At 55.9% G+C, this 18680-nt stretch overlaps 1 protein-coding gene across 2 annotated transcripts; it reads right to left on the reverse strand.

Moving 5' to 3' along the window:
- Window positions 1-1252: 1252 nt before the first annotated feature.
- EMX1 (empty spiracles homeobox 1) lies at window positions 1253-18422 on the reverse strand. 2 transcript variants are annotated; one of them, XM_046660457.1, is made up of 4 exons: window positions 17557-18422; window positions 11488-11672; window positions 10261-10493; window positions 9917-10039 (listed from the first exon to the last, which is right to left on the reverse strand). In XM_046660457.1, exons 1-4 carry the CDS (start codon window positions 18080-18082, stop codon window positions 9949-9951), a joined length of 1035 nt encoding a protein of 344 aa, XP_046516413.1. In that variant the 5' UTR covers window positions 18083-18422; the 3' UTR covers window positions 9917-9948. The 2 variants fall into 2 exon arrangements, with proteins under 2 accessions (XP_046516414.1, XP_046516413.1); XM_046660458.1 differs by lacking the exons at window positions 9917-10039; window positions 10261-10493 and adding an exon at window positions 1253-1761 and having other exon boundaries at window positions 17557-18410.
- Window positions 18423-18680: the final 258 nt, after the last annotated feature.

Below are 18680 nucleotides of genomic sequence, written 5' to 3' on the forward strand. Positions count from 1 at the left end.
ATCCTGGAGAACAGGTGCGGAGATGAGTCAGCTGTGAACGTGTTGCATTTGAGGTGCTGAGGGGCATGGAATGCAGCAGACAGGTCTGCAGCTCCGCAGAGGTCAGCTGCAGGCATGGACCAGAGAGCAAAAGAGAAGTCCTGGAAGTGGATGTGAAGCCCCAGGCAGAGGACACAATGAGGAGGCAGGAGGAGCAAGGACTGACCCTGGGGTGGACAGAGGCAACGAGGCATGGACAAGACTGGACAGGACTCAGAGAGGCAGGAGGCGAAGGCGTCAGAGGTACTGCAATGAAGGCAGGGAGGGGTAAGGGAGTCAGGGAGGGAACGGCCAGAAGATTGGGGTGCTGGTGAAGCCAGACCGGAGGCAGGAGAGTTTGGCCACAGTAGGGTGGCAGTAAATACGGTTGGTGACTGTCATCAGCATCAGCAGAGGAGGGGTGCAGAGGCCCAAGAGCAGAGGGTTGGGAGCACGTGGGAGTGAAGAAGCGGAGACAGGTGCAGACGTTATAAGGGAAGGTTGTTAGGAATATGGGTTTTGCTTTTTCAGGATAAAGGAAACCTTGCTGTGTGACAGGCAGGAGAGACAAGTGGACAAAGTGAAGGGCAGGTGAGCTAGAGAGCTGAATGAGCCCTGCCTTGTAGCTCGTTCCCAGGCTGGGAGGTCCTGAGTCCTTGGGGACAGGTCGCAGGCTCAGCCTCCAGCCCCGTCTCTGAAGCTTTCCTGTGCATGGGGTCTTCGCCAGGGTCCGGTGAGCATCCCGGTGGGGCCAGGACTTGGGGCTGGAACCGTCAGCCTCAGTCAATGGTGCCCCCTGCATCTAGCCCCCAGTACTCCCCTTTTCCTCTGGTTTCCCCTCAACTGGAGAAGCCACCAGAGTCTCTGTGCACATTCTCTCTCCCCTGACCCACCTGGGCCTGATTCCCACTGCTCAATAAGTTTGAAAAGACCTGAGCATAGAGCCTCCCTCATCCACAGGATGGTCCTTCCCTACGTCTAGCCTCAGTTTCTCTTGCTGTGGAGTTGGAGCTAGACACCAGGTCAGCCACTAACAAAGGAGAGGAGTTAATGAATTGAGTCTCCAAGGCCCCACCCCAGGCTCCCAGGTCCTGAACGAGCATGTGGTGCCAGTCCCCACTGGCCCCCAGTGCTGGCATCCCCACCCCAGGCTCGCGGGCCCTGGCGTGGGAGCTGGATGCTGTGTCGTTAAGAGAGAGATTTTTATTTTTCCCATAGGGAAGGGAGACACAAGGGGCTCACTAAGAACTACAGCGGGCATCTGGAAAATAAATTAAACAGAAACGCATCAAAACAAAAAGGAGATAAGAGAAACGGAGAGTGGCTGGGAGGCTGCAGTCACGGTGGCCTGCGGGCAGCCAGGCTCTCCGAGGAGGAGGTGAGCAGTCCCAGGCCTCAGGCGGCCCATTTTTGTTCCTCTGTCGGTGGTGGCCCCAGGCTCCAAGCCCTGTGGGGCTGTGATTCGAGGCCTCCCCGCAGCCGGCCGGGGAGTGGCCAGAGTCCAGCTGGGCCCACCTGGGGGCCTGGCCCAGGAGCGAGCAGCACTCTGCCTTCATGGGTTTGTGGCTGCCCACTCTAGTCATTGGAGGTGACATCGATGTCCTCCCCGTTGGCCTGCTTCGTGGCGATGCGCCACCGGTTGATGTGGTGGGAGCCCTTCTTCTTCTGCTCGGACTCCGGCCCCTCCTCCTCCAGCTTCTGCCGCTTGTACTTCGTCCTCCGGTTCTGGAACCACACCTTCACCTGGGCCGAGGAGGGAGGGGCACAGGTGAGAAACACCCAGGAGGCCCCCAGAGCAGCCAGCAGGGCCTCAGCACTCAGGCTGAGCTGGGAGCCAGATGGGGAAACTGAGGCCAGGGTCCTCCCCTCTGGCCAGGTGCCACCTGATGGGTCTGGAGGACTGCTCTTCCAGATACAAATGAGGTGGGGCGAGGAGAGGACACAGTGGGCCAGAGATGGGCGGTTTTCCCATCCCTCTCAACAGAGGGAAGGGAGGCAGCCATGTAGCTGCCCAGCACCCTGTAGCCACAGCAAAGCAGAGGGGTGGAGCCGAGGCTCTGAAGCCCAGTGACCTGGGTCTCTACCAGTTTCTAGAAAAGACAATCACTCCTTCACAGGGCTGAGGGGACCAGTAAATGAGAGAACGTACGCAAAGCCATCACACGGGTCCCGATGGGCTCCCTGAGGGCCTGACGTGGGCCTGTCCCTGGGCCGCCCTGCGCTCTTTGCAGCACAAAGAGGTAGAGTGGATGTGGCTACAGATCAGGAGGTGGTGTCCACACCAAGAGTAGCACCTGGGACAGCCAAGCACTCCTGGGGCCATGAACTCCATGCTTGAGGCTCTAACCTCACACAGCATCGAGGTCAGGCTGTTTTACCAGGGAACCCTGTCTTAGTAGCCCCGGTGGAATTGCCCCCATCCCACATCAGAGACAGAGCTGGGCAGGGGAGCCCTGGTCCCTCAGGTGCCAGCTCCTCAGGGTAGTCTGAAACCCACCACAGAGGCCTTTCACTCCTTGAACAGAGGGGCGTCTGAGGCCCCCACAGCACTGGCCCCTGCAGCCCATCCAGATATGGGAACAGGTCACACGAGGAACAGCTGGGAGAAATCCCAGGGGACAGAAGCAAGCTCCTCTTTAAACCCAGAAAGCCCCTCCCTGTTCTGCGTCAGGCAGTGAGAGCCTGACAAGGGGAGGGTGCAGAGACCGGACAACCATGCCCTGTGACTGGGGAGGTGGGGTTGGGGGAGGGCAGGTCTATGATACTATGCCTACGTCCTCCAGGAAGCCTCCCCAGATTTAGTCCCATCTCTAATCATCCCTCTCTTCTCCCTCCTGCTCCAGCATTTGTTCAGTGTCCAGGACACAGCCCTTAACATCCTCTTGTGCATGATCTGAGAGGCCCATCCTGGCTTCCTAACTAGTCTTCGTGCTTAAGGACTGTGGAGAAAGCCTCCGTCTGTCAACTCCTCCTGACTCTGCAGTTCTTTACTTGGCCTCGCAGAAACCAGGCCAGACCAGATCATCCTGAGTTGGCAGGATGGGCCTGGGCGCTGATCCTTTGCTAAAAGTTCCTCCTCCTCTCTGGGCCTAAGTCCCTCATCTATAGGAGAAAGGCTTTCTGGGGCCCTTGCAGCTCCAGAGCACTCTGGGCTTTTGCTCCAGAGGGTCGTGGGGGAGGTGAGGCAGAGAAGGCAGGGTTACGAGGCATAGATGACTTTCTGGAAGTGACAGCACCCTTAAAAGCAAGTGGGTGCTGCCAGCTGCAGCTGGAGTGACCCATGATGCCCTCGGGTGGTGCGTGGTAAGGCGTGTGTGTGGAATGATGGTGAGCACCTCAGCTTGGGCAGCAGCAGTGACTGCTGAGGGGAGACCCTTGAACTCTGGGCAGGGCCAAGGGCAGTCCTCAGAAAGAAGACCCAGTGCAGCCCCTCGTCCTTGAGAATGGGTGGCAAGCACAGGCCTTAGCCATAACGCCAGGCAGTGGCAACCAAAAGCAGCCTGGCCTCCAGGCCCAGGGAGCAGTTCCATGCCCAGGACGCCCCACCCTCGCATTCCCAGACACACTCCTCCATCCACTTTGTGGAGCCCACCCAGCCCAGGGGTTCCCAGGAACCTCTGCCCTGGCCCTTGATTTTAGAACACTAGGATGGGGGCGGGGGGCAGCCAGGCCTCAGCTCACTGGCTGTGCCGAGCAGCCAGCCAGTGACAGGAAGAGAGATGGTGACCAGCCTCGGGATGTAGTGAGAGGAGGGCCTCCTTCCCTCATTTTCAGGGCAGCGTTCAAACCCATCTCACCTCAGATAGATGGGAAGGATGGCAGGTGCTCTAGGCACAGGGCTTCTGGACTCCACGCCCACCTTTCCTTGGACACAGGACTTGCTGGGCCCTGGGTGGCTCTCGGCAAAACCATTCGGCAGCCGGCCTGGCCCCTACCTCTCACCCTGGAGCCCACTGCGACTGTGCCAGCCAGCGGGCGGATGAGCTGGCCCTGCCTCCTGTGCAAGGCGTGTGCATGACTCAGGCCTGGCTGTAAGGCTGGGGTGGCATTCCTGAGAGCCCTAGGGACAGCCGGAGGGCTAAGTGTGGCCAGCCTGGTGATGGAGTGATCCGGGCAGCCCTGGGCAGCATCAGGGACACAGGGCCCCTGTCTGCACCTTCTCCCTCCCACACACACTCCAAAGTCTGCTTCCAGGAAGGAGACTCTGACAATCACACTAGCCTCTAGTGGGATGGACCCACCCTGCTACCCTTGCCCAGCTCCCCTGAGCCAAAGAAGGAAGGCTTCGATGGCAGAACGTCAGGCACAAGATATGTTTTCAGGCCAGGGGCAGCTCCTGGACATACCCAAATGAAAGGTGATTCTGAATATTTCCCCCGTGAAAACACCTGGGGTCAGGGAGACAGCTCTCTAGAAACAGAAATGTAAACCCTCTCCCCAGGCAGCCTGGCTATCTTCCGGAGAACAGCCTCAGGCTGAGTGTCCAGATGCTGTTTACAAAGACTGTACTAACAGGGTGCTTATGACTTCACCGTATCAATGAAGACGGCAGGATGCACAGTTTGGGCACAGTGTGATCACCACCGCGGAAAAACAAAGGCTCTGCGCAAGGAAAAAAGACTAGAAGGAAATGTACCCAAACTACGGCCGACTGTTCTTTCTTCTTTCTACTTTTCTGACTTTTCTTTAATGCATTACTGACAGCGAATGGGTTTTTTTACTTGGAAAAAGAAAAGGAACTGGGCTCTGAGAGGAGTCGGAAATGAGTGACACTCCATGACCTCTCCAACCCAGCCAGGCTATTCTGGGGTCACACCAGAGCCCCTTCCCTAGAGGACAGAGGCTCTAGAAAGGAACCGGGTCACATGGTGTGGGTACCAGCTCTGAGGCAGCTGGCTTCAGGAGGCCCTGCTCATTCTGTACCTGCTTCCCCCAGCACCCGCACACTACACCCCAAAGGCAGTTGAGGTGTTGGCTGGAGGAACCCCTCACCCATCTCTGAGCCCTCTGGGTTTGGGGAAAGGTTCCCTGTGATCTCCCAAGTCCCCACCTCACTAAACATCTCTAAAGCCAGATCCTCCCAAGATTCTCTGCTTTCGCCTGAACTACCCCACCTGGAACACTCTTACATAGCCTTCAAAACCCTGCTCAGATGTTCCTCCACTGGGCCTGCCCCATTCGCCTGTCTGGAGTGCCTTAGTACTTTTCTCTGCCTCAGTAACAGTGACCCCGGCAGCACATTAATTTATTCGCTCGAACCTGTCTCCTCACTAGACTATGGGGATCTGGAGAACTAAAGTGGTGAGTTCATTGGCTTTGGAGTCCCAGGGCACACGTTCCAGGCCTGATCAGCCAGCTGGGCTGAGGCGACCTTGAGCTATGCTGTAGGCAAGAGGCACCTGGGCCAGACTTGGAGAACAGGAGAAAATCAATGGCGGAGGGACTGAGGTCTGTTCAGAAAGGGCTCTGGGAAGTGCTACCTGCTGGAGAGAAGGGATCCTTTTCTGGCTCAGTTCAGTGGACACTTCCACATGGAGGTCAATTCTTAATTCTCCATGTTGCACATTGGATTAACCATTTTTAGGGGGGAGCTGGGAGAGAGAGACCCATCGTTGAGGGAGAAAACGGTTGGCTTGAGTCAGGCAGGACAAAGAAGGTGAAACTGTTGTGGATGGATGAATGACTGCATCCACGCATTACTGGACTGACCGACGCATGCATTAATGAATGAAGACATGCATGTATTAATGCACGAGTGGATGGACAAATGAGCTAAAGAACAAGCAAACTACAGCTCCAGCCAATACGTCAGACTTTACTTTCGAATAATCTGCTGTTTGAATGAACCAGGTCTGGATCCCTTCTTTTCCACCACTCCCCAACCTCAGCCCATCCCAAATGGAAGAGTCTGTGGCTCCTGGACCCTGCATACTTTCAGGTGAAAACCTGTCCTCTCCTCAAGAAGTTCAAATACCCCTATTAAGGGGTATTAGAGTCTTATAACCCCAACATAAGAAGTTCCTCTTATGTCCTATTGTTCCGTCTCCTACTTTAATTTAAGCCTGTGTCCTCCTGTTCTGTCACCCTCAGACTAGAGAGAGGCTTGGAGATATCAATCAAGCCACCCCTCAGCCTGCTCTGCTCCCTGCCCTCTTCCCTGGGGATCTATTTCCTATCACTTGATCATGTGAGCCGCTCCCATTCTCAAGGTCAAGCCCAATGCCATGTTAAGCTCAACCTTCACCCACCAAACTGAGGTCAGCTCCGACTCCCCATCACCCACAGCCAGAACTTCCTCTGCCTTCTTCTCTCCCCTCTCAGACCATCCTGAATGCTTGCCCTCACTCTCAGGGAGACATCATAAGTCCACCATGCCCCTGCGCCAGCTCCTTGGAGACCACTCCAGTCTCCCGTGTCTCCTCTGCTCTCTCCTGACTCCCACTGGACTCCTGGAACTTCAGAGGTGCAGAAATTCTTGGAGAAGAGCCAAGACTTAGAGAAGGGATGAGCCCATCTCAGAACACGCAGTGAGCTAGTAACAAAGCCCTCTTGACTTTTTCCTAAAATTCAAGTCACTTGGATATCTCCCTCTCATCCATTCCCCAACAAGCAGAGCATTCCAGAGCAGGAAGGGAGCCCAAGAGGTCTCTTTACCAGGCCCCTGGGGGAAAAAAGCCCATAGGCAGGTGACCACACACTCCTGCCTCCTAAGACCTCCCTACATGCTTTCTGGCTCCAAGACAGTGGCCAAACTTGACAGCTCTGCTCTGTCTTAATCTGCCCACCTCAAACCCTCCCCTTCCGTCCCACCAACTTAGAATCCTATTCATCCCTCTGAGCCTTCCGCCCATGCAGGTCTCCCCCGACCTTCCGCAGCCCACAGCTGTGACTTCAGGGGGACTCCACTTGCTCATCCTGTGCATGTCCTGCAAGTGTGCACACTTTGCATCTAGGCCCCACCACTAAATGAGGAATCTCCAAGGCCGAAGGCGACATTTCTGTACCCTTTTCCCTCACAGCTCAGCTAAACTCAAAGCCAGGGAAGGTCAAGAACCAGCCACTGAATTGTTCAGAGCAGGAGGGGCAGCTGGAAACACTGACCAATCTATCAGCCTGGAGCAACCAAATGCTTTCTCTCATCCCCCTAGAACTAATGTGCCCCCCTCACACACACGCACAGAATCACGCAAGCTGCAGCCCACGCTGTATGACTGCTTACTGGCATCTGATGTGTACACATGATATCACCTGATCTTTGGGCATCAATCACACTAAGCCCATATGTGCCCCATATTGTGGGCATGCACATGTTACACATTCCCATTACACACACACTCACTCACTCACACTCCCAGCTCTCATCTGACCCAGGCCCGGGTCTGCCCCACCAGCCACCATGACTGAACCTTAGATGGGCATCATGCCACTCAGACTCCAGGGCTGCCCTGCAGCAGTGAGGGACAAGTAATTAGAGCCAGAGGGAGAACCAGCCCTTGCCCAGGGCCCCTCACTCCCCCTCCTGAATGGGCCCTGGCCTCCTGGATCACAAACTCCCTACTCCCCACCAAACATACAGCCCTGCCCCAACAAAGAAGCTCGGGTTGCCCTCCAGCATGCCATGCTAAAGCTCTGGGCATACAGAGACCCCTGAGCAGCTCCGGATGAAGAGCCACACAGTGATCTGCTTAACCCTCCCAGAAGTTTTGTCCATGAACTACTAGATAAAACTAGATCATGTAGACCAACAATCTGGATGAAAGTGCAAGGGAAAGATAGAAAACAGAGGGACGCGGAGGGAGCAGTGACAGCAGAGAGCAAGGGAAATGACTGATACAGTTAACATATGGATATGTGTCAATCAAGAGAAACGTGCCCATTCATTTAATACAGGTTTATAGAGCAACCACTCCTTGCTGGTCACTGAGCTGGCCCTGGGGTACAGCGAGAAATAGGAAGGCTTGGCCTCTGCCTTCCAGAGCTGATATGCTCAGGCCTGTTGTTCCTCAGAATCACCCAGAGAACTCTTTTGAAAACTTCTCTGGGGGGGCGGCCCTGTGGCTAGTGGTTAAGTCCAGCATGCTACACTTTGGCGACCCAGGTTCTTGAGTTCAGATCCTGGGCACTGACCTATACCACTCGTCAGCCATGCTGTGGCGGTGACCCACATACAAAATAGAGGAAGACTGGCACAGACTTTAGCTCCGGGCTAATCTTCTTCAAGAAAAAAAAAAAGAGGAAGACTGGCAACAGAAAAAAAAAAACCCAACAAAACTTCTCCTAGGTCCCATCCCTAACTCCTAAGACAATCTCCTGAGTGGGGCATGGGAATCTACCTTTTAAGATGTCTTTGAAAGATAGATATAGCCAGTCTACAGCCCAACATTTGGACATGGCAGATAATTAAACAACAAAGTCCTATGCATATTATGATATATGGAAGATACACTGCGAGCTCTGAGAACTTGGAGGAGGGACTATATAGAAATGCAGGGAAGTAGAATATAGATGAGCCAGAGACTCAGGGCTAGAAAGAACCCTGGAGTTCATTTCATTCAGTCTTACAGATACAGCAACTGAGGCCCAGACAGAAGACAAAGCCAGAGCTGCTGAGATGATAGATGACCATTAGCAGACATACGAATATACTATCTGTCAGTTGCTAAAGAGATCAAGAGAGGTGGAAGTTTGAGATGGATGGCGGATACACAGAAGATAAAACAGAGGCGATGATAAAGAGATAATCAACACTTGGGTAAATAGGAGTTATTGTTAGGAAGAAGAAGATTATAATTACTAGAAAATAGGAAATAGAAATTAACCAGCTTGGGGAGGCAGTTTAATGAGCACAGACAGAAGTACATGGCTACATATAAAACAGGTATCTGTGCAGGACAGATTACAGAACTCTGAGAGACAAATATAGATATTGACAATAGAACTAGACGGCAGGGGGCTGACGGGAGTGACTGACGCTTGACAAAGAGCTGATAGCTGGAAATGACAGGTACGCTTGCCCGGTAAATATTGAAAGATGGATAGATAATTAGTTAATTATATAGCCTAGGTCCAAATGATAAGTTATGAGAGGGATATGGCAGAAAGAGTACTGGACTAAGAGGCAGGAAGCCCAGGTTTCAGTCTTTTATAACACTAACTTGACATATTACTTTAAACAAAGAGATGGACTGGGGATGAGAATTAATATTATTTGAGTTCATATTAGGTGCCTTTAGTCCTTGAACAATCTATTTTCTGGATGAGGAAACCAGAGCTCAGAAAGGGTGAGTAACTCACCCAAGGTCACACAGTCAGCAGGGAGGCAAACATTAAAATTGCATCTGCCTACCTGGGGAGCTCTGCTCAGTCTGTCTCCTAGTCCTCACCTGGAAAGACAGCCCTCTACAGGAGGTTTCTCAGGCTCAAACCTTCCATAGTTCTATTATTTTTTTGTTCCGCATGCTAAAACCAGCTCACCTACAGATGGAACAAGATTAGACATGGGTGTTGATAGTGAAGCTGGGTACATTATATTATTCTATCTGGTTTTGTTTTAAATACGTGTTTGAAACATCTTATAATAAAAATGAAAGAAACCATCATTACGTTTACTAACTAGCATTGTTAGGAGCAAATATTGACAGGCAGCTAGGTTCAGTCTGAAAGTTAATCAAAAATGCTCTCACTGAGCTAAAAAATTTGAAAGTTTAAAAACAACATTGTTTCAACAAGTGTTAATCTGTGGGTGGTGGGATTATAAACCGTTTTGTTTTCTTACACTCCTACAGTTAAAATGTAATAACTATTGCCTTTTAAATGAAGTAACTATAAACACCATTCTTAAGTCGACACTTTGTTTTAGACAATTTTAAAACACTTTGCCAGGAGGGAAAAGAGTATTATTTTATTAACTTGGTTTTTTAATATCGTTCCTTAAAACGTTTTAAAATGAACTCCGTTGTTTTGTAAGCTTTCTCTCTGCAGTGAGAACAGCCAGGCTAGCAAATCTGAAACAGCATGGGTCCTGCAGCAGGGACGGGAGCAATGCATTGATTAAAGGGAGCATCAGCCAGATACGACGACAATAGACAGCAAATACGACGCGAGGAGGAGCGGGTGAGGTCGGGCCGCAGGGAGCTGGGGAGGCAGTTAGGGTTTGGACCCCCACTAAGCCCCTTCCTATGCTCACTGCTCCCCAGGAGGCCCCAGGCTGCCTCTCCCACGCCAAGCCTGGCGCCATCTCACCATCTCGGACCAGGGTGGAGGGCGGTGGTGTAGCAGGGGGCGAGGCCAGCAGGAAAGGGGAACAAATGATGAAATGCCGGTGGGGCGGGAGCTGCTGGGCCAGCACGCCGACCTCTCTGGTTTGCAAATCTGGGAGTTGTCTGGGACGGAAGGGAGTCAGGTCTCCAGAGGCCCATCCAGACCCTGAAATCCGCCTCCGGGGCAGCAGCCAGCCCCTCCAGCACGTCGTACTCCTGGTGGACCAAGAGCTTAGGCGGCGCTTCCAGGCAGCATTTATTTATGGCAAAGTCTTTACTTACAGTAAGCCCAAATCTGCCTCCCTATAACTCCCTTCTAGTTCTTTAAAAAAAAAAAAATTCTTTTTTCTTATTACAAAAACACTACGTGGTCCTTGTAATTTCACCCAGTTCAAAAACCCCTCCAACACCATCAGAGTTTATTCCCTCCGCAACTCAACAGTCCTTCAAGTGATTGAAAACAGTCCCTTGGTGCCCACAATCTACCTTCCCACCATTCCCGGGCCGCTCAGGTGCCCGCGCGCGCACACACCACGGTTTCCCGGCCCTGTCAGGCGGCTTGCGCACAGACCAGCGCCGCCCTCGGACTCCCGGCAGGGCTGGCCCCTCCCTGGCTGGCCCCTCTGCTTCTGATCTTTATAGCCTGAGGAGACTTGGGCTTTCTCCCCACGGCATATCCACCGTTGGGTCGCCGAGGCCTCCGCCAGCTTTGCCCGTGAGCAGCAGCGAAGCCAGTGCGGGAAAGGCCTGGTCATCCGGCCAAACCGTGAGCGCCCCAGCAAAGTGGCGGGAGAAGGGCTGAGACGTCATGGGACTGAGACGTCTCCAGTATCATCGGGGCGGCCCGGGAGTGACCGCGGCGGGGGGGCTCCTAGCCCTGCCGGCTCCCGAGGCCGCTGCCGCCTCCTGGTACCCTGCGCCTCCTCTGGGCTTTGGGAACTGACTCGGGGTCAAGTTTGCTCCCAACCACCTGGTGCGTCCTTAGCGCTTGGGAAGGTCCTGCAGCCTCTGGGAGGGTAAACATCGAAAGGAAGGGGCTCTACAGACAGGCTTGGCGGGGCGCGCCGCAGGGTGGCTTTGGAACCGGGCGGGAGAGAGCTCGGGGAAGGCCGGGGCGAGACTCGGCCGCGCCCGCCCCCCGCCACCCGCCACCCGGGCTCCCGGGCGCAGCGCGGGCCACCTCCCCGCGGACGGGCGCGGCCATGATTACCTGCGTCTCCGAGAGGCTGAGGCTGCCGGCCAGCTGCTTCCGCTCGGCGCCCACCACGTAGTGGTTCTTCTCGAAGGCGCGCTCCAGTCGCAGCAGCTGCGAGGGCGAGAAGGCCGTGCGGATCCGCTTGGGCTTGCGCGCGAAGGGGCCGTGCAGAAGCAGCCCGTCCTGGGGCACGTCGCTCGCTGCGGCCGCGCCGCCGACGGCACACACGCGGGTACAGACAGAGAGAAGGGGCGCCGTGAGCACAGCCCTCCGCCGGGCCGCCCGCCGCGCTCGCACGTGCCCTGGAGCGCTCTGCTCCCTCTCCAGTCCTGCCCCCCCCCCCCCCCCCGCCCCCACTGCTCCCCTTTCCCTTGTGCCTCCCCATCCGTCAGTCCCCTCCCATCACCTCCCCAACATCTCCCCACGCTCCGAGAACTACCCGGTGAGAACTACCCGGTCGGTGGACGCCCGGAATTGCAACGCTGAGGATCACTCTGCTGCGCCCGCTGGTGGGCCCAGGCCTGGAGAGGCGCCGGCCAGCCCAAACCCACAGTGCCTGGAACAACTGAAGGGGCCAAGGGGTGGGAAAAGTCCCCTAGCTGTCTTCATCCGCCTGTCCCGTCATATCTTCCTCAAGGGGGACCAAGGGTAGAGACAGAGCTGGGTGTCAGGTAGGTGATAAGGGGAGCAGCAAGGCTCTTAGACACCCCCTTTATAAACACAGATCCAGAAACGGGAAGGCACCCGAGGAATTCTCCCTTCACACCTGCTCAACCCAGCCTTGCAGCTAAATGCTCAGGCTACTAGCCCTTCGAAAATTCCTGCCAACGGGCCTGGCTCTACCTGGCAAGTGGTAAAAATAGGCCAGCAGCTAGGTCAATGTCCAGGCAGCAGCTGGAGGTCTAAGGTCAGGCTTATTCTTCCCCCTCACCACTTCTTTCCCCCCAAGCCTTCTGGTGAAACCCTCTCCCCACAGGAGACTCTTAACCGCTCTCTGGTGGGAAAAGGCCTTGCTTCCTCCCTGAATAGTACCGTGCTGAAGAAACACGTGTATAAATATCTAGATGTCATCTTTCTCTCTAATATATATAGATATAGATATATTGGTTTCTGCATGGGCGTGTGTAAATATATGCTCCAGCCTCCCTACTGTCTTTTTCTCCCATTTACCATACAGGATTTTCAAAGAGTATGACTGTCCCTTGGCAAATGTTGGCCATCCTGGGAACTCAGCTCCCACCTGCAGGAGGAGGGGCTGGCACTGGGCTCAATGAGGCTGGGATGGTGGGGTCAGAAACTACAAAAGCTGAAGCAAACCCCCACCCACAACCCCAGCCTCAGTGAACCCCCCATTAGGCCCTCACACAATCTCTGGATTGGTTGCATGCGCTAACAGACTCAAACAGGCCCTGATGTCACCCACGGATTCTCATGCAGTGGCCTATGACAGTCCCCCTGACCCACCAACAATGCAGACCCCTAGACGGAATGTTTTGACAGAGTTAGCTGTTGAGATTGACTGATCCAATTAAATTTCTTCAGAAATGGCCACTGGTTTGACTCAATTTGACCTGTTTTGTTCTTAAGATAATTGTTTGCATAATTCAGTTGAGGTCACCCATCTCTGGAAATCTCTCTGTAAGTGAAGCAAGGACACATAATTGAGATGCTGTTGCTAAAAGTCTCCAGGTAACCGTTCATGTCCTTTTGCTGGTGGAAACTGCCTGACATCACTTTCTCCATGTCCCTGGTCTTTGGACATCCACACAGATGAACTTTATTGCTGGGGGTTTCTGTGGAACAGGGTCACCTAGGAATGAGGGGCTAGTGCCTAGGGGGAGATAAGCCACTAACTTCTAGTCACCTTATCCATTTCAAGTGGCTGGATCTGTGCTGCTACAAAAGGGAGTGGGATCACATGATAAGAGAGATGGAGGGGGGACACCTTGCCCATTGGCCATTCAAGATGAGGTCAGCCCAAGGCTCTCAGGCCTCATGGAAGACTCAAGGAAGAAAATTTTAACCTGTGATGGTGAAAGGGACAGGTGATCAGGAGAGGGGGTCAGGCAGAGAGGGGTAAGAGGGAGTGAAAGGAGGAGCCTGATCCAGTAGGAGTAAGGATTGAAGTGTCCAGTGGGGGCCAGTTTATAAGCCAGAGAAAGGTGAGAGGGGTGGGTGGGAAGCAAACACTTCTTGTTGATATCAAAAGAAATCGTTTCACAAAACAACATTGTTCTGAGCCCGGGTGAAGTCCCAACAGTGGTTTCCTCTGGACAAATAAGGTGGAGAGGGACAGAGAGAGAAAGCCTAGCTCATCTCACAGTTCGCAGGGTTTGGCCTCAGCAGTTCAACTGGCCCAGGCTGGTCAGAAGTGAGGTGGCATCGCGGATAGACCCGGTAGGTGTGAGTGGATGAGGCGTGCAGGTGTGGAGGGCAGTGTGGGGCTCAGAAAGCTGGGCTGCAGTCTGCCTCAATGTGTGTGATTTGATGGCTGCTCTATAATTCTGTGGTATGTGCCGGTCACTTCTGTGGTGGAGTTCTCTGTGTTTGTCTTCATAAACCCAAAGTGGAGGATAGAAGCAACAAGCTTTCTGTCCTGCAGACATACACATGCCCCTTTGCCTCAAGTCTGCTATTTTAGGGGAAAGTTAGGTTGCTTAGGTCTGCTTCACTGAGAGAATGGCCCCAGTGCGTTGTAATGCCCTGTCGGGGTAGATAGCCTGTGTCTTGCAGTGTGTCCCCACATGGATGTGCAGAAACATAGGGGTCCTTCTGACCCAGCCACAAAGAAGCAGGGGGCAGGAAGATTATTCAAGATGCTGATAAGTGATGACAGATTTGATTTCAAAAGAAGCAAGGCTTTTCTGTGTAAGACAGAGGATGTTTAGTACAAAACTAACCATCCCAAGGAAACTGGTCAATAGCTACCTGTTTCAGTAAGGACAAGGGTGGTGCCTTAGGTGCTTACATGCCTGGGCCCTTCTCATTCTGACCTATGGGGAGGGGGCTTCAACCATCTCTACTGGCTTCAGTTTCCAGGACAGAACAAGCTTGGGGCTGGGGTGCGGTGTGGCCTGTTTTGATGCAGTCATTCTGAGCTGTGAGAGTGAACTGTCAGTTTCAGACAAGCACAAGTGGAAAAGTGGAAAGGGGCTGGCTTAGCCTTCCCTGGAGCTAGCAACAGCACCCCACCCCACCCCGTTTTCCTCTAGCCACTCTTTGTGGGCCCTTTCAAGGCTATGGCTGGGAACCAGCAATGGAGACTTCCAGGAATGAGACGGCTGGAGGTGGGAGCTAGGGATCCGAAGCGTCCGGGGCTGGAGCTGCAGTCCCATCTGGAGAGGCGGTGGCCGGTCCGGGGCTCTGGGCCGGATGGCAGGGCGGAGGGGCCTGGGGCTACGAGAGGGAGAGGCCGGCCAGGCAGCGGAGATAACCTCATTCCCCCTCCTCCTGCCAGAACAAAGGAGCCCTTTGAAGCACCGGCCCATTACTGTCGCGGGTCCCAGAGGGCTGGGTCTCCCACGGCCCCCTCCCGACGCTGCTCCCCGGCCCGGAAAGTTCCCGATGTCCAGGAAACAGCTCCGAAGTGCGGCCAGCTCCCCTTCTCTGCCGGCTCCTCCCCTTCAAGCCTCGAAAGCCGCCCCTGGCTTTGGGGTCGCGCCGCCTGGTCCCGACCATCTCGCGCTCACTTTTCCTTTTCCACCGCCTGGCTCTGCTGGGAAGCCGCTTTCCTGCGCTCTGGGACCGCGCTGCTGCCGGAGGGCGCTGCGCACAGAGCGCAGACATGTTCCTTTTCGTTCGTGTAGGGTTTCCTTTCTTGCATTAAAACGGGGCTGAAATGAGCATCGCAGAGACCCGGTTCTCTAGAAAACGCGGCGCCGGAGGGCCTGGCATGGCTTGGCTCACAGCCCCGAGGCCTCGCTGGGACCGCAGGGCGCACGGCTGCAGGGTCGCACACGGGTCTGTGGCGACGATGACCAGCTCCAAAGCTAAAACATCTCAGGGTTCGAAAAGTCCTTCAGTGCCCAATGGATATCCGAGTTCAAAAATGCGGCTACACTTGGCTCCATCTCTTCGTCCAGACACGATTCTTGAGAGAAAAATCCAACCCTTTTTGCAACTCGACACCGTGTCCGCCGGGACTGATGGCTCTGGGAGCCGAGGCAATATCCGAGAGGGTTTTGCGGAAGATTTATCCGGTCTCACCCGCTGGGGATGCTCAAAACCGAAGCTGGATCTCTCGCGAGGCGCACCCAGCCCTCGGCGCTCCGAGCCCGCACGGGCGAGGCCAAAGGCGGGAAAGGCGGCGCGGCTGGCGTGGGGCGCTGGGTCCGAAGCAGGGGTCTCGGCCGAGGAGGCCATCTCCGAATGGACAGAGACCACAGGGCTTAGGACCCGCTCTGCCCTCTCCTCCGAGCCTCCTAACTGCCCGTCCCTCCGCTGCCCCGGCCTGAAGATTCACACAGAGCCGCGATCCTCAAATCGGCCCGTGGGCACCAGGTTTCGAAACCCCGGCCGAGGACTGAGTCCCATGGAGGACTGAGGTGCTTTGCTCAGTTTTTAATAAAACTTCATTTTATCAGTAAACATTGACTTTAATTGACAGATTTCTTGCCCAAAGCGGCTGGCACCGTAGGCAGCTTTTTTTTTTTTAGATGATTTGAGCAAATCTTTGAAATCCCCAGGGAAGACAAGTCTGCCCACAAAAATTCTTGTTCAAGTAATTACATTCTCTTATTTTGTGGGATCTGCTGGGTCAGTATCTACTGGCCAGACGGGACTGAGAAAATTGACGAATTGGGAGCCGGGAAAGTGGCTTTCCGTGAAACAGTTAAGCAGCTATAACCAAAGAAGCTTCAAGAGATCATTTTTCTTCTATTATCTAGATAATTGTACCAAACATCCAGTTTACTTTGTGTAGACTCGGTTCACCGTCAGATTAGCTCTAGGAGCCTAAGCTCTAGCCGTGTCCTTTTCATTTATTTCGCTAAAAGCCGGGTTTCCTACCTCTAAGTACGGAACCTCACAACGAAGGGCGCCGGTTTACACAAACAAAATAAAACCGGAAACTAAGGCTATTACTGCACAAATTAAGGCCACTGTTTAAAAAAAAGAAAAGAAGAGAAAAGAAAATTCCAACAAATTCAAGGAAGAAAACGAACTCCAACAAATGCAACTCTCCTTCGGGAAAGTCAGATAACTGAAACCTCTGTGTGTGTGTGTGTGTGTGTGTGTGTGTGTGTGTGAGTGTGTCTGTGTATGCGTGTGTGTCTGTGTATGCGTGTGTAAGGCCAGTGGGGGATCTTCATTAGCAAACCTATTGCCCGGTGCAGACGAGGGGGCTCGGACTGCCTACGACCTTAAAAGCCCTCTGCCCCCGCCCCCTGCCCGGGAGGACTGCCGTGGGTCCCCAGCAGCCAGGTGGGCTCCCAGAGTCGGCGAACGGCGGAGGAAGCCGGCTCGCTATTGCAAACCTTCCCCGCCCTGGGTCCGAGAGGCACGTGTGACTTGGAGAAGTCGGCCGAGGTTGCTGAGAAACATCCCAAGCCAGCGGAGCACTCCACGCTGAACATTAACTCTCCAGTTTGCCCTCCCTGCTGCCCCTTCTTCCCACAGACCCGGGGCACGCGGGGTGGACTTTCCCCTGCCCGGACGCGCCCGCGACGCCGTTTCCCTGGGAGTTGGTGGTGAACGTGCGAGCGAAGTATGGTCCCGGGTCCAGCCGGGGCGGAGAGAGGGCGGCGGGCGCTGCGCTCTCTGGGATGGGACTGTCTCAGCCAGGACAGATTAAGGCAGGCCGCTGGGAGGACCCCATGCAAGGATGTGCCCGAGTTTGGCGTCCGGACCTGCACGGTTCCAGGGAAAGCCTGGAGGTCCCAACCTGGCTCTCTGAGCGAGAACCCGCCACGGCGGAAGCGCGGATGGAGCCGGCGCGGCTGTTCCCAGCTTGGGAATCGGCCTCTGCGGAACCGCGAGCTTCTCGCAACAACTTCTCAACAGCCCCGCGCGCCCCCGAGCCTCCCCCGCGCCACCGCAGCGCGGGCGCCGGCCGGCCGCCTGGGCGGGCACAGCGTGGGCACTCACCCTGGAAGCGGTGGCCGAAGAAGCGGTTCCGCAGGACCCAGGGGTAGAAGTGCAGAGGGTCCCGGTGCTGGGCGCCGAAGAAGGAGTGCGGGGGCTGCAGCGGGGAGGCGCCCAGCTGGTGCGCCGGGTGCACGGTCAGCGCAGGGTGGTTCATGGCCTCGGGGAACACGAGCTCGGGCCCGCCGTAGAGCGAGCGTCCGGCGCCCGCGGCGGCAGCGGCGGCGGCGGGGAAGCCGCTCACGAAGGCCGCCTCGGCCGCACCGGGGTGAGGGTAATTGAGCGCCGTGGGCCGGAGCGGCTCCTCCGAGGCGGCCGCCGCCAGGGGATGGGAGCCCGCGCCCCCGCCGCCAGTGCCCCCGCCGGTGCCACCGTCCTTCGCTACCAAGGACTCGATGGTAAAGCCGCGCTTGGCCGTGGGCTGGAACATGGTCGCGGCCGCCAGAGCTGAGCGAGGCAGCCGGGCTCTGGGGAGCGCTCCGCGTCCGGGCGCCGCCGCCGTGCGGGGTGTGCACCCAGCCAGGCACATGCACACACGCTAGCACCCCTCACCTCCCCCGCCCGCCCGCCCGCGCTCAGCCCCTGTCGGCGAGCCAGGCCAGGGGCGGCGAGGGGCGTGCGAGCGAGCGAACGCGGAGTCGGGCCACAGCGCGCGGCCAGGCACGCCGGCCTCTGCGGCCGAGCGGGCAGCTCCCGGCGGGGGCTCCGTGCGGTGCTGCGAGCTACCTCTACGGCCTTGGGGCTGAGCCCGGCCCCGTCCCTTCCGAGTCCAGCCAGGACCGACCCCAGTCCCCGGTCCTCCCAGCACTGCCCAGCCCGGCCACGGCCGCCTCGCCGCGCGGCGAGAGTTAGCGGGCACCTGCCCCGCGCTCGCCCATTGGCCGCCGCTCACCTGCCCCAAGGTGGGGGGCGGGGCGGGGCGGGGCGAGGGACGGCGGGTGGGGACGGAGCCAGCAGTCGGAGGCAAAAACCGGACTGGAGCCTTTGCCGGGCGATCTAGGCCTCCTCCTCCCCTTGCCGCTGGCGTCTCCTCGCGTCTCCGCCCTTTAGCGGAGTCTGGCGGCCGCCACAACCGTCCTGCCCACGCGGGAGGCGCAGAAGGCGTCCGAGGGGCCTGGGGCTTGGGA

This window comes from Equus quagga, chromosome 5, assembly GCF_021613505.1.
Source record: "Equus quagga isolate Etosha38 chromosome 5, UCLA_HA_Equagga_1.0, whole genome shotgun sequence".
In the NCBI taxonomy this organism is placed as follows: Eukaryota; Metazoa; Chordata; class Mammalia; order Perissodactyla; family Equidae; genus Equus; species Equus quagga.

Bases quoted from the DNA above. Each gene is read 5' to 3' on its own strand.
- EMX1 (XM_046660457.1), bottom strand. From the start codon at position 18,082: ATGTGCCTGGCTGGGTGCACACCCCGCACGGCGGCGGCGCCCGGACGC. The intron at 11,673-17,556 runs GTGAGTGCCCAC...GCGCGGCCGCAG, and splicing joins CTTCGGCCACCGCTTCCAGG to CGAGCGACGTGCCCCAGGAC. The intron at 10,040-10,260 runs GTGAGATGGCGC...TCCCTGCTGCAG, and splicing joins CTCCACCCTGGTCCGAGATG to GACCCATGCTGTTTCAGATT.